Source organism: Phodopus roborovskii, unplaced genomic scaffold (assembly GCF_943737965.1).
Source record: "Phodopus roborovskii unplaced genomic scaffold, PHOROB, whole genome shotgun sequence".
NCBI lineage: Eukaryota > Metazoa > Chordata > Mammalia > Rodentia > Cricetidae > Phodopus > Phodopus roborovskii.
The window spans coordinates 407,658-421,201 of NW_026125993.1; the positions used below are offsets into that span (position 1 = coordinate 407,658).

Consider the following 13,544-nt stretch of genomic DNA (forward strand, 5'->3'; position numbering starts at 1 on the left):
AAGATCACTCAGTAAAATAAAAGTAAATGTTATATACATACAAAATGTCTTAAATCTACACTAGCTAAAGCTTAACATATAAAACACTCCTCTGTCCCCTCTTGGTTTTGACAAGTGGCTGGTGGCTCTTTAATAACTATGACTTCTGTCTCCCTCTTGTGTTGCTTCCAGACAGTTAAGCGATTATGTAGTACAGGTAACCCTACTCATTTGCAATAATCTATCTAAGTGAAGCCTTTGTGTTGGTCTTCAACACCATCTGACAATAATGAAAATGCTTTATTTGTTTTTGTTTTGTTCATAATATTAAGGATTCCCCACAGTGTGCATTTTGTTCATTGTAAAGAGTTTAAGAAACAAAATAATCCTCACAAGAAAGTAGTCTATGTAATTTAGTTGAAGGCTATTTACACTTAAGTTATAATGTGAAAATACATAAATATATTTTGGAACACATACACACACAAGCAGGGGAGAATGAGAGTTTTTGTGTGTTTGTGTGAGTGAGGGGGGAGGGGAAAAGAGAGAGGAGAGAATCTACAATTTAGATTGTTCCTGACTTCAATAACACCAACTATAATTATTTGAAGTAAGTATCATATGAAGGAAATGCCATTAGCTGACTATGGAGTGGGCATAGGAAAGCACAGAAAAATTATGAAGATCAAATGATTATTCTAGCCAATTTAGTTAATGACTAGCTATTAGTCCTACAAGAAAGCTCTATATGTTTCCATCATTTCTATTTATTTTAAGTATATAATTTCCTAATCCCCAGGATTAAAACTAGAGCAATGAAATATTAGTAATGGAAATAATGTTTAAATAATTACAGATTTTATTTTTATTACAAAGTTTCAGAATATAATCAATGATGTTCTCCAAAAGAGATTCAAAGTAGGATATTGCTCATCAAAAACTTCCTTTATGTCCTTTATGACAGAATAAAACTTTTTGCTTACTTGTAAAAAATAAAATAAATTACAAACAGTAATGCCATTCTAATGTCAGAGAAGAAAATAAACAGAATGCAGATATCTGTTTTGTGTCTTAGTAAGAGAGTTGTCAAAATAATTTTCCTGGTATTTACAACAATACAAATGAAGTTGCTCTTCAAGTGAGCACAGCTAGAAATCTGTAGCAAGCTCTATCAGTGTATAACAGATAGCAAACTGACCACAAGAAATTCCTTGACTTCCAAGCAGAACCTGCAGAAATTGGATTTTCTTTCCAATTCTTGTAGCTACCGTTGCCAGAGGCTGCCTAAGCCATTCCCTTTCAATTTTCCAGCATACTGCACCAAATGTTCAGCTAGACCAATTACTTAAACATGCCAATCAAAATGAAAAAAAATGATTGGACTACTCTCTTTCAGAATTGTTTTTTAAAACAACAAAAAATTTTGCACTGGTGGTTGGCATATACATGTTGCTCCAGTGGCGCAAGCAGTTACATGAAGTAATTGTAAATATACATAACAGACAAAGAGACAGTGACAAAGAGACTGATCCAAACATGAGACAGGAAGAAATAAAGCAACTAATAAGGTGGCTATTATCTTCTTAGAGATCTGAAGTTGAATTTTTGAATTTTATTAGAGGTGATTATAAAAAGCAAACAGAACTGTGATACTATTGGATGGAACGCAAAATGTGACAAGAATTTTGAAAATCAAATTGGTGTTATACTAAAACATAATAGTTCAAAATATAATGGGGTGACATATTATCCAGCCATGTCTTTCTACTACACATAAAAAAATTAGTCATAAATAACTGCTCTATGGAGATTTGCCACATTTAATTCTGATTGGCAGAGGAAGTATCATCTGTATTACCTTCACAATACCTACTTGTTAATATATCTAGTCTCATCATGACCTCCCCTCAATTGAATTTAATATCATCATAAACTTTAATTGGAAATCATTGAAAGGCATGTTCTGTTTACTCAACATGCAAATTCCTGTCATAGCCCATACAACTCTGGTTATTAACTCAAGTTATTAAGCCTCTGATCTATTCCTTTTGTGTAGGCAATTCTTCATTATTTCCTTTCCCAATTTGCCATAGGATTTTGCTAGAAGTATTTACTGTGACAGGAGTATGCTTCCACTTCCTTTTTTTTAATTGGCTATTTCTCATGACTCAGATCTCACACATTTAATGTACTGCCTTATTTTTCTCCCTGCGGAGTAGTATTTCATTGTGTAAATGTGCCACATCTTATTTATACATCATTCAGTTTAGGGGCATCTAGGTTACCTCCAGGTTCTTGCTATTACAAATAATGTTGCTTTCAACATAGTTGAACAGATGACTTTGTTTCTCACATGTGGATCATTTGGGTATATGTCTAAGAGTGGAACTGCTAGGTCTTGTGGTAGACTGATCTCCAAATTTGAAGGCAAATGGATGGAACTTGAATAAACCATACTGAGTGAGGTAACCCAGTCACAAAAAAAGGAACATGGTATGTACTCACTCATATATGGATTTTAGACATAGAGGAAAGGATCACCAGCCTATAATTCACACTGCCAGAGAAAGTAGGATACAAGGAGGAACCTAAGAGATTCATATAAGGTCCCTCACAGAAGGGGAAAGGAACAAGATCTCCTGAGAACATTGGTATAGGGGTCAGTGAATGGAGAAGAAATTAGGAGAAAGTGAAGGGGATGAAAGGAGAGCACGTGGGGCAAGGAAGATTGAGTTGGGGGATGAATAGACAAGAGTAAAAATAAAGAGATACCATAATAGAGGGAACCATTATAAGTTTGAAGGGAAAACTGACTCCAGAGAAATGTTCAGAGACCTACAAGGATGATGCCAGCTAACAACCTGAGCAACCGTGAAAAGGCTACCTTAAACACCATTCCCTGATAATGAGATTGATAACTAATTTATATGCCAACATAGAGTCCTTATATTGTAGCTGATAGAAACAAAAGCAGGCACCCACAGCTAAACACTGAGCCAAACTTCTGGAATCCAGTTACAGACATGGAGAAGTAATAAGAAAAGTGGTCAAGACCAGGCTACAGAAACCCACAGTAACAGCTGATCTGAACATGGGTGAGCGAATGGACCCCCCCCCCCAGACTGATAGCTGGGAAACCAGCATTGGACCGACTCAAACCCTCTGAATGTGAGTCTCAGTTAGAAGGCCTGGGCAGTCTAAGAGACCTCTGACAGTGGAACCAGAATGTATCCTTGGAACACAAAAGGACTTTAGGAGCACATTCCCCATGAAGAGATATTCCCTTAGCCTAGAGGCAGGAGGGAGAGCCTAGTCCCTATTTCAAATGACTGGACAGATGTTCATGAACCCTCTTGGAAGGTATCACCCTCCATGTGGAGTGAGGGAGATGAGATGGGAGGGTGGTTGCAGCATGGGAAGATGGCAGGAAGGGAAAGAAGGAGGGAGCGAGAACTTGGATTGATATGTAAAATAAAAAATAATAAATATATAAACAATAAATCAATAAATGTACTTCCTTATAGGAAGTACATTATAAATCAAATTTTGGCAAAATGCTATCTCATACCTATCAATTGTCCCATAATAAGTAATCATTTTCTATTTTATGAAACTAGTAGGATTCTTCTTTTGAAAGTTGCTATAAACATTTCCATGTTCCTATAAATACAGTACTATAATATGTATAGATTTTCCAGAATCACAATTTCAATGATATATTTCTTGATATTTTTTTCTTTACTTTGGTTTATTTTACCTTCATCTCTTCAACTGCAGACTGTAATTCACCTGGAGTTTTGTATTCAAAATCTCTCTCTAGATATTCTTCTTCAGCTTGTGTCATCCATTCATGCATCTCTGATAGATCTTTTTGGAGGCTTACAGTTTTATCCAAACCTGATTTCAAGTCTTCCTTTCTGGTGTAGACCTTTCATTGAACAAACAAATAAGAAAAGCAAAGGATAAAACTTAAACATTGGCAGTTAAAATGCATTATTTTCACCATATTACTGATAGATCTATAAATAACAAAAACTTTAGCTAGTAAACATAAAGTAAGAAGAAGCAGGTGTAATAAGATAAATAACCAAACTTAACAAAACTTTCTCTTCCTGTCCTGTGAAAGGCACAATTAAGGGTTCCTGGAGCAACTTAGCAGACACTGGTATTGTAATTTTCTCAAATCCATCCCTCACTAGAAGGTATTTGTAGGATTGATTATCTGACCAGCGGAACTGGCCAGGATATGCAGGTGAAGAAAACAATAGCAATGCTCCACTAATTTTCTTTCTGGAAAAATAGACAAGTTAGCAATAGATAAGACTCATACTTTATGAAGCTCATTATGGTTAGAATGTTACTTCATAATTACTCTTAACGTATTCTTGTACATATGAAATAAAAACTCATGGCAGCCAATCATTGTGGACTATGACTATAATCAAAGCACTCTGAGAAGCAGACATGAGTTTACAGCCAGCCTGATCCAAGTAAATGTGTTATACATCAGCCTTTTGTTAAACCCTAGTTTTACAAACAAATGAACAAACAAAAACAAACATGAAAACATCAACAAGAACAATGAACAAAAATAAGAACAAAAACTTATGGGGTTTGAAGATGTTGTACAGTTGTAAATATAAGGTAGAGCCATTTAGTTAAAATAACCAGGCTGCTATGTTACAATATTTTCACTGTTTTATAAGGCAATTAATTCTCTTTGGGAATAGAGAAAATCAAAAATTACAAAATGTATGAAGGTAATAATTTTATTGACTAATTAGGTAGCTACTTTATATAATTATGTATATTTTGTGTGTAATTTAAAATATTCTAGTACATAAAATTGTCTTACAGGAATTAAAATTTGTTGTAAATCTAAGTACAAAACAGTAAAATATGCATAGTGGTTCATTAAAATAGTATATGTTCATGTACAATACACACATGCACACATATACATATATGTATATGTATATATATATAGTATATATTATTATATAATATATGTACCAGCAGAGAATATTCAAATATGACTAACAGTTAATTGAGCAAATTAATATATTTTATTTGTAAAATAAGCAAAAAATAAATGGTGAAGATGATCAGTTTGGGAGAGGAGCAGAATGAAGTTTCCATGCCTCTTGAGAATAGTACACACTAGCATGCAAATTTCAGACAGCATAAGAGTTAAATATGTGTAAAGTGCTAATACTCAATCTGAATTTCTCTGTTTTTATTATTTTTATATATTTTGCATAAATTAGAAACAAGCTTGTTTTACATATCAATCCCATTTCCCTCACCCTCCTGTCCTCCCCTGTTTCCCCCACCAACCCCCATTCTATCTCCTTTCTGCTCCTTAGGGAGGTTGAAGCCTTCACTGGTGACTCTTTAAAGTCTGTCCTATCATTTGGGGCAGGGCCTAGACCTTCCCCCATGTGTCTAGGCTGAGGGAGTATCCCTCTATGTGAAATGGGATCCTAAAGTCCATTTGTATACTAGGGATAAATACTGATCCACTAGCAGAGGCCCAATTGACTGCATAGACCTCCCAACTAACAACTCATTTCAGGGTATCTGGGTTGGTCCTATGCTGGTTTCCCAGCTATCAGACTGGATTCCATGAGTTCCCTCTTGTTAGCATTATATATGTGTTTCTCAAGCCTGGTCTTGACCACTTTGCTCATGACTCCTCCCCTCTGCAACTGGATTCCAGAACTTTGGCTCATTTAGATGCATTATCTCTCAAATTTCAAAACAAATATTGCTTTTCTTCTTTGTCATTTGCTTAAATTATAGTCTAAATTCTTAATAATTTTATAATTTTGAAAATAAAGTTAAGGGGTTGGTAAGCATCTTCAATTACTACAGACTATTGATCTTTTATAACAATTATCCTTTAACATAAGAGAAAAACACAGCATATTCATTCTAATGTGCAGATATTTCCATAAAGAATAGATTAATATTTTATTTCTGTTTTTCCCTTTGCATAATTGAAGTGAAATCATTCACTCTACCCTCCCTTTAAAAACCTAGGTCATTTAGTTACCAATAGCATGTGTAATGTGATATATCAAGAAAGAAAAAGCAATAAAATGTTTTGTTTCAGTACCAGGGTTGGTATATGGTTATGTTCCATGACTAGTTTTTGTTAAGCAACATGTAAATAATATAATACATTACTAGAACCATGATCTCTTCATACACATTATAGAAGACATTAGGTCTTAAGCAAAAAAAATAAAGAATTTAAAATTTATAAAAATATTCTTCTATAGTTATCCAGAAATTTGTTCATTTCCTTGAAATTTCAATTTTTGTGGAATACAGGTTTTCAAAGCATGACCTGAAAATTGTCTGGATTTCCTCTGTGCCCATTGTTATGTTCCCCTTTTCGTTTTTGATTTTGTTAATTGCATGTTCTCTCTCTGCTTTTTTGTTAGTTTGGATAGAGGTTTGTCTATCTTGGTGATTTTCTCAAAACACCAACTCTTTGTTGCATTGATTTTTTTGTATTGTTTCTCTGGTTTCTATTTTGTTGATTTCAGCCCTCAAATTGATTATTTCTTGTCATCTACTCCTCTGGAGTGAGTTTGCTTCTTTTTGTTCTAAGGTTTTCAGTTGTGCTATTAATATTCTTATGTGACTATCCTCTGTTTTCTTCATATGGGCACTTAGTGCAATGAACTTCCCTCATAACACTGCTTTCAAGCTGTCCCATAAATTCGGGTATGTTGTGTTCTCAATCTCATTGAATTCTAAAAACTCCTTCATTTCTTTCTTTATTTCATCTATGACCCAGGTGTGGTGCAATTGCATATTGTTCAGTTTCCATGAGTTTGCAGGTTTTCTGCAATTTGTGTTGTTGTTGAGTTCCAATTTTAAAGCATGGTGATCTGATAAGATACAGGGGACTATTCCTATTCTCTTGTATCTGTTGAGGTTTGTTATGCCACTTGTTATGTGGTCGATTTTAGAGAAGGTTCCATATGGAGCAGAGAAGAAGTTATATTATTTTGTGTTTGGATGGAATGTTCTATAGATGTCTGTTAACCCCAATTGAGACATAACTTCTGTTAATTCTTTTGTTTCTTTGTTGAGTTTCTGATTTGTGGTCCTGTCTAGTGGTAAGAGTGGTGTGTTGAAGTCTCCCACTATAAGTGTGTGAGGTTTTGTGTGAGTTTTGTGTTTTAGTAGTGTTTCTTTTATGAATGTGGGTACCTTTGTATTTGGGGTATGGATGTTCAGAATTGAGACTTTGTGTTGTTGGATTTCTCCTTTGATGAATAGTAGGAGAAAGAGAAGGGAGGAGAGGAAAGCACATGAAATTAGGAATATTGAGTCCTGGTAGGAATAGAAGACAGAGAGAGAGAGAGAGAGAGAGAGAGAGAGAGAGAGAGAGAGAGAGAGAGAGAGAGAGAGAGAGAGAGCATGAAAGAGGGAGCCATTATTGGTTTGGAGAGAAAACTGAACCTAAAGAAAGGTCTAGAGACCTAGAAGATTGCTGCAAACTAACAATTTGAGAAACCATGGAAAGGCTACCATAAATGCCATTCCCGGATAGTGAGATCAGTAACTAACTTATCCATCATCATGGAGCCCTCATCTATTATCTGTCGGAAACAGAATCAAACACCCATAACTAAAACTGAGTTGAACTAGAATTAAGATGATGAGAGAGAGGACACGACCAGGTTGCAGAAACACATAGAGACAGCTGATCTGAACAAGGAAGAGCTAATGGGCCCCCAGATTGATAGCTGGTAATCCAGCATGTCTCACCCCCCCCCCCCGAATATTGGTCTCAGCCAGAAGGACTGAGCAGTCTAAGGGACCTCAGACAGTCGAACCTGGATGTACTCCTGGTGCACAAAAGGACCTTGTGGACACATCCCCCATGGAGGGATACTGCCTTAACCTAGAGACAGGAGAGAAGTCCTATTCCCTACTTCAAATAATTTGACAGATTTACATTACCCCACCTGTATGAAATTGCACTACATGTGGAATTGGTTTGGGGGCATGGGAGAGGAGGGTGGTCAGGATGCATGTGAGAAGGCAGAGAGTGTAAGAGAGAGGGAGTGAGGGGGGAGGGAGAGGGAACTAGAATCGACATGTAAAATAAAAAATAAATAAATTTAAAAAATATTCTTCTATAAACTATGACAACTTGTTTGTTTGAATAATAGTGTTGACTGGTTTGTTTTTCCCTGCTGCTCATCCCACCTTATTTTTTCCTCAGTAAAATGTTTATATTATTTCTAGTCCTCTGTTAAGGAGCCTCCTAAAACTAATTCACTCCATCCAAGGATTGTGTTAAATTTTCAGAGATATTATCCACCATTTAAGCTCTTTTACTCTGGACAACTCTTCTATAAATGACTGCAAGAGAAAAAGCATGCAAGTTACCTAGCCCATGACTCTCTCATCTGTAATTTAATAGAACATTAAGCATATGTCAACAGTTGTATTAACTGCATTCATTTGCTTTGACTTTCTATTATAAATTCTTTCCTTTCACAAAATTAGCTTTTGCCTTTTGGCATTATTTCGTTTAAACTTTAAAATGTTACTTAAAAATAATTGAAGATTAATTATCTCTATAATAATAAGTGAAATTTTCCTTACCTGCCAAATTTACTAAACTTGAATGCAATAATTGCTTTAGTTCAAAATGTTATGCATTCAGCATGAACAAAGTAATACAACTGTTTCCAATTGTGTTGTGTTTTATTTTCCACAATTTCATGCTGAAGTGAGCAATAACTATCTCCAAAAATGTTATATTACTTGAAAAACTTGGATGTGAATGTAGGGTTTATTTCCATACCAAGTAACTATAAATATGCATTCTATCCTCATTAAGCCAATTAATAAAACTTCTGTATTTTTAGAAAGAAAGAAATTATATTTTATTTTTCAGTATGGCAATTAAGTACTATTGAAAATATTGATGATGATATAGTCACATGATAGAAGAATCGTAATTTGTTTGAAATAAGACTGATTTTGACAGTCAACATAGAAGAAAGTTTTAAATGAAGATAATGATGAAGCCAGACCATTAGAAACTTTAATAAATTCATGGACACAAGCAACAGTCAATTAAATTGATCATACCTGGCGGCACATGTGATCCCACTGAGTGTTAAGTTCTCTGAGTTCTGTTTCAAGTCTGGATGCAAACTCTCGTTCAGCTTCACTCTTTATCTTCTGCCCTCCTTCATTAACACTGTTTAGACTGGGCTGTATTGTCTGAATATCACTGACTAAAAGCTAATGAAACAGTAATTTCTTTAACATTACTGAAAAAGTATCACCACATAGTTTATGATTATATATGTATCATAACATCCTACATGAATTCTGACTATTAAAAATTAACAAAATTTGAATATATCTATATAAAAACCTTAAAATATTCAGTGGCTCTTATGTCAAGAATGCTACAGAGAAGTATCTATACATATGCTACTTATCTCAAGACATTCAAATATATTTGATATTTTTTTCTAGAAAAATGAGTCAAAATGATGAGCTTTATACATGAATGGCTTCAAAATAATTTCAGTTTTGGAAAACAATATACACTGATAATTGCCCCTAACATAATAATATGATTGCCCTTTAGCTTTTACTGTAAAAGAAAGTTATTTAAAGATAATTATCCCTTTCTGAAATTTGCATACATTGGTCAGATGAATAACATTTCAGAAATATTTGTTGTTGGGTTTAGGAAATAGTTCAGTGAACAAAATGGATGCTATTAAAAGAGGACTTCAGTTCATATATGCACACACATGTTAAACTTGGCCACAGTGTTGTGTGTACTTATTCCACTGCTTGAATGCAAGGAAAATTGGACTATCTACCTAGTTTAGAGAATTGATAAGCTTCAGCTTCATTAAGCGATTGTCTCAAAACTTCCCATTGAAAGCAAGAAAAGAGGGCACTTAATATTGATCCCTGTCACTCTTCAAATTTTTACACCCCCCACACACTATTATTATACAGACCATATAAATTCAATCCAATATGAATAATAACCTATGGAATGAACTAATAAGTGCCCCCATTTTTTAAAATTATATTGAATTTTGTGTTAAGATTTACAAAGTGAGGCCCAAGTAAAACTCAGGATTGGTACTAGTGATATTTTGGATATTAAAACTATTTTTTCTGAAGGCAATGAAGAGATTTAGCAATATCCATGACCTTTAAGCTCTAGGTGCTAGGACATAAAGAAATATGTTCAGATATTTTGAACCATTCCATCAGCAATTGACTATGAACTGTCCCAACAGCCAATGACTGAGGTACTAAATGGCAATATTCATATAAATATATCATTTGAAAAAATGTCCAAAAAAAGTCTTACTCTGCATTGTTTCAGCTGTTTTTTTAGAATTTCAGAGTCCCCAAGGGCAGGCCATTCCTCCTTCAGGAAAACATCAACTTCAGCCATCCATTTCTTCAAGGTTTTTATGTGATTCTGGAATAAAAGAACAATTTCAAAGTATTACTTAGTGCTGATTGTACTCAACACAATTAATCATGATAATATGTGTGAAAACAAGCCAGAAAACAGTTCCCATGTTAGAGGGATGTTTCACAGTATCTGCTCTAGAAAAGAAAATTTTCACTAAGACTGCATTTTGTCTATAGTATAAGCATCAGTGTGTATGACGTCTGCTATTGTTTAAAAAAATAAAATAAAATAAAACCTACCAAATGTAGTTTTATGATGTTCCTCTTGAGAACATTGAATTGTACTTCCTCTTGAGAAATTTTAAGTTAAAAAATAATGCATGAATATACTGATAATGTTCCCTTTGTGTACATAAAACAAATGATGAACAATAAACTCAATATAATGGTGTCTTTGTAGCGTCTGTAAACCTGAATTTCCAGAAATTATTTCTGCAGTTGATAGTTTAAATGGTTCCATCATTTGGGGATTTCCAGGGAAGATTTTGTTATCTTTAATGCAAAGCTTTTACTTTTGTATTTGACAGACCAGTTAGAAATAACAAGCAGGCAAACAATAGCATGTTTTGTCATTTATAAGTTGACAAACACCTCCCAGCCTTTTATCTTGCATTATTTTTTATGTACCTCACTTCTGTAACATTTCAAATGTAAACCTGTCACTTATTTAATGACATGTAATTAAATTACAATGCATATTTATACTCTTTCTCTTTTCTGAAAATTCTATTGAAAATATATGCTTCACATAAAGTTTCTTTTTCAATATGATGAAAATATAGTTAGTAGCCACAGTTTTAAATGCATTTGACTAAATCTAAGGACCTTAACATTACCTCCTTACTGGTACCTTTCAAGGCTATATTTCTCCCTCCCTGTCTCCATTGTCTTGTGTAGTGAGATATTCAGTGCCCACTTGTGGCACTGACCACGCCTTTTGCAGTTGGGGACAGGTGCATATGTGACCTGGAGGAACTAAGTCTGGGGAAGGGGCCCACAGCACTCTCTTGCTTGCAGCATGGGGACAGAGGAACATCCAGAGGCATCCTTGTGCCAGGAATCTGCTGGTGTTCATCTGTCTCTGTTGTAAGTTATTTCTCCCTGAATAAACATCTATTTGTTTTGCCTGATCCTTATTAAACCACAGTACTTTCCATTCAGGTTCTTAACATGGACTACTTGAAAAAATAATATAACATCCTATGTTCACTTCATTCTTACTCCAATATATCAGTTTTATAAATTTATGTTAACACTAACCCATATTATGGTGAAGTTTTTATGATGAAAAAAATCCCTATATTTTCTCTTTCTAAAAATACTGGTAACAGACCTTTGCAATTGTTGTTCTATTGATGTTGATGTGTTTAATTACATCCGGTAAGTAAAATCACTCATACAATATGAACAATTCATGACTATTCATGACATAATACATTTCTGAACTATATATATTATTATAAACATACATATTTCAGATAAAATATTGAAAATACCCTAATGAAATAAGCATCTTGCAAGTATCACATTTTAATCTCTTAAATACTGAGATCCACCAGTTGAAAATATAGTTGAGATCACCTGTATAATGATAAGTGTTTCAGTAGTTCTTTTCCTTATTAAGGTATTTCTTTTTGCCCAATTACGCTTCTTAGTACAGTTATACCTATTTAATATGCTAGCAATTATCACCAATCAAAAAGACCCAACATGGCAAATAAGAAAAAGTTAAACACATGAAACAATAGCCTTTATCATCTGGCATCGTTTTATACATCCTGCTATACAATCACCTTTTGTATTTTATTTGCTTCCTCTTAATAAAACAAGGCCTCTAGCATTCTATTATGTATGTTATGAGCACTATATATCAAAAAAAAAAAGCCGACATCAAATTAAATGGAGAGAAACTCAACATGATTTCTCTAAAATCAGTAAAAGGCTATCCACTCTTTCCATATCTCTTCAATATGTTACTTGTTCTATCTACAGCAACAAGGCTACAAAGGGAGATAAAAGTGATAAAAGTTAGAAAGTAAGAAGTCAAACTTACCCTATTTATAGATGATATGATAGTTTACAAGTGTGACCTCCAAACCTATACCAAGGATGTAGTTTCATATATTGATACAATTTATGCACATTTATTCTTGCCATATTCTATGTATATATACTTGCTTGTGTTCCATACATTTTGTATATTGATACAATTTGGGATATTTATCATGCTGCCCTTTATAGTTCTACCTATTGTATAGACATTTCTACTCTACCTCTATTTTAGGGATTTATATGTATGTATATATACATAGTTATATTGTTTAGGTATTTGTCCCTGCTTTACTCAGGGAAGTTACATTCAGATTTTTTTTAGCTAAGTTCCTGAGTATTTTTTTTTTTTTTTTTTCTGATGCAATCACACAGGAATTTATTGAGAGCAAATGCAAGTTCGGATCATGCAGCAGCACTCCAACACAGCAGAGAAGAATGGTCCCAAACAGTTGGCTGTGGGGTTAAGTCAGCATTTGGAAATTGCCTTTAGAGTATCTGGTGACCTATTGGGATATCAGGTGACCATGATAAGCTGTCTCTTTCCTCAGTGACAGAGAGAGAGAGAGAGAGAGAGAGAGAGAGAGAGAGAGAGAGAGGGAGAGAGAGATGAACAGAATTCTGAAGGATAACTAAGGTTATTAAAAAAAAAGGTGTGTGTATGTGTGTATGCGTGTGTGCATGTGTGCATGTGTGAGAGAAAGAGAGAGAAAGAGAAAATGATGAACAGAGTTCTGAAGGATAACTAAGGTTATTTTAAAAACAGGTGCGTGTGTGTGTGTGTGTGTGTGTGTGAGAGAGAGAGAGAGAGAGAGAGAGAGAGAGAGAGAGAGAGAGAGAGAGAGAGAGAGAGAAAGAGAAAGAGAAAGAGAGAAAGAGAGAAAGAGAAAAAACCCTTCTGAGTCAGGTTCACAGCTATAATCCCAACACTTGGGAAGTAGAGGCTGGAGGAGTGCTGCAAGTTTCAGGCCAGTCTGGATGGATAGAGTAAGTTCCTGAGTATTACAGATTATCTTCACTCA

The 13,544-nt window shown here is 34.4% G+C and overlaps 1 protein-coding gene across 1 annotated transcript in view; it reads right to left on the reverse strand.

Moving 5' to 3' along the window:
• Window positions 1-13,544, reverse strand: part of LOC127218243 (dystrophin) — a gene marked incomplete at both ends in the record, with an annotated part of 283,679 nt that overhangs the window by 206,786 nt on the left and 63,349 nt on the right. The window contains 3 exons of the mRNA XM_051179265.1: window positions 3,737-3,907; window positions 9,106-9,261; window positions 10,364-10,477. Of these exons, the coding sequence (XP_051035222.1) occupies window positions 3,737-3,907; window positions 9,106-9,261; window positions 10,364-10,477 (441 nt within the window). The remainder of the gene's footprint in view (window positions 1-3,736; window positions 3,908-9,105; window positions 9,262-10,363; window positions 10,478-13,544) is intronic.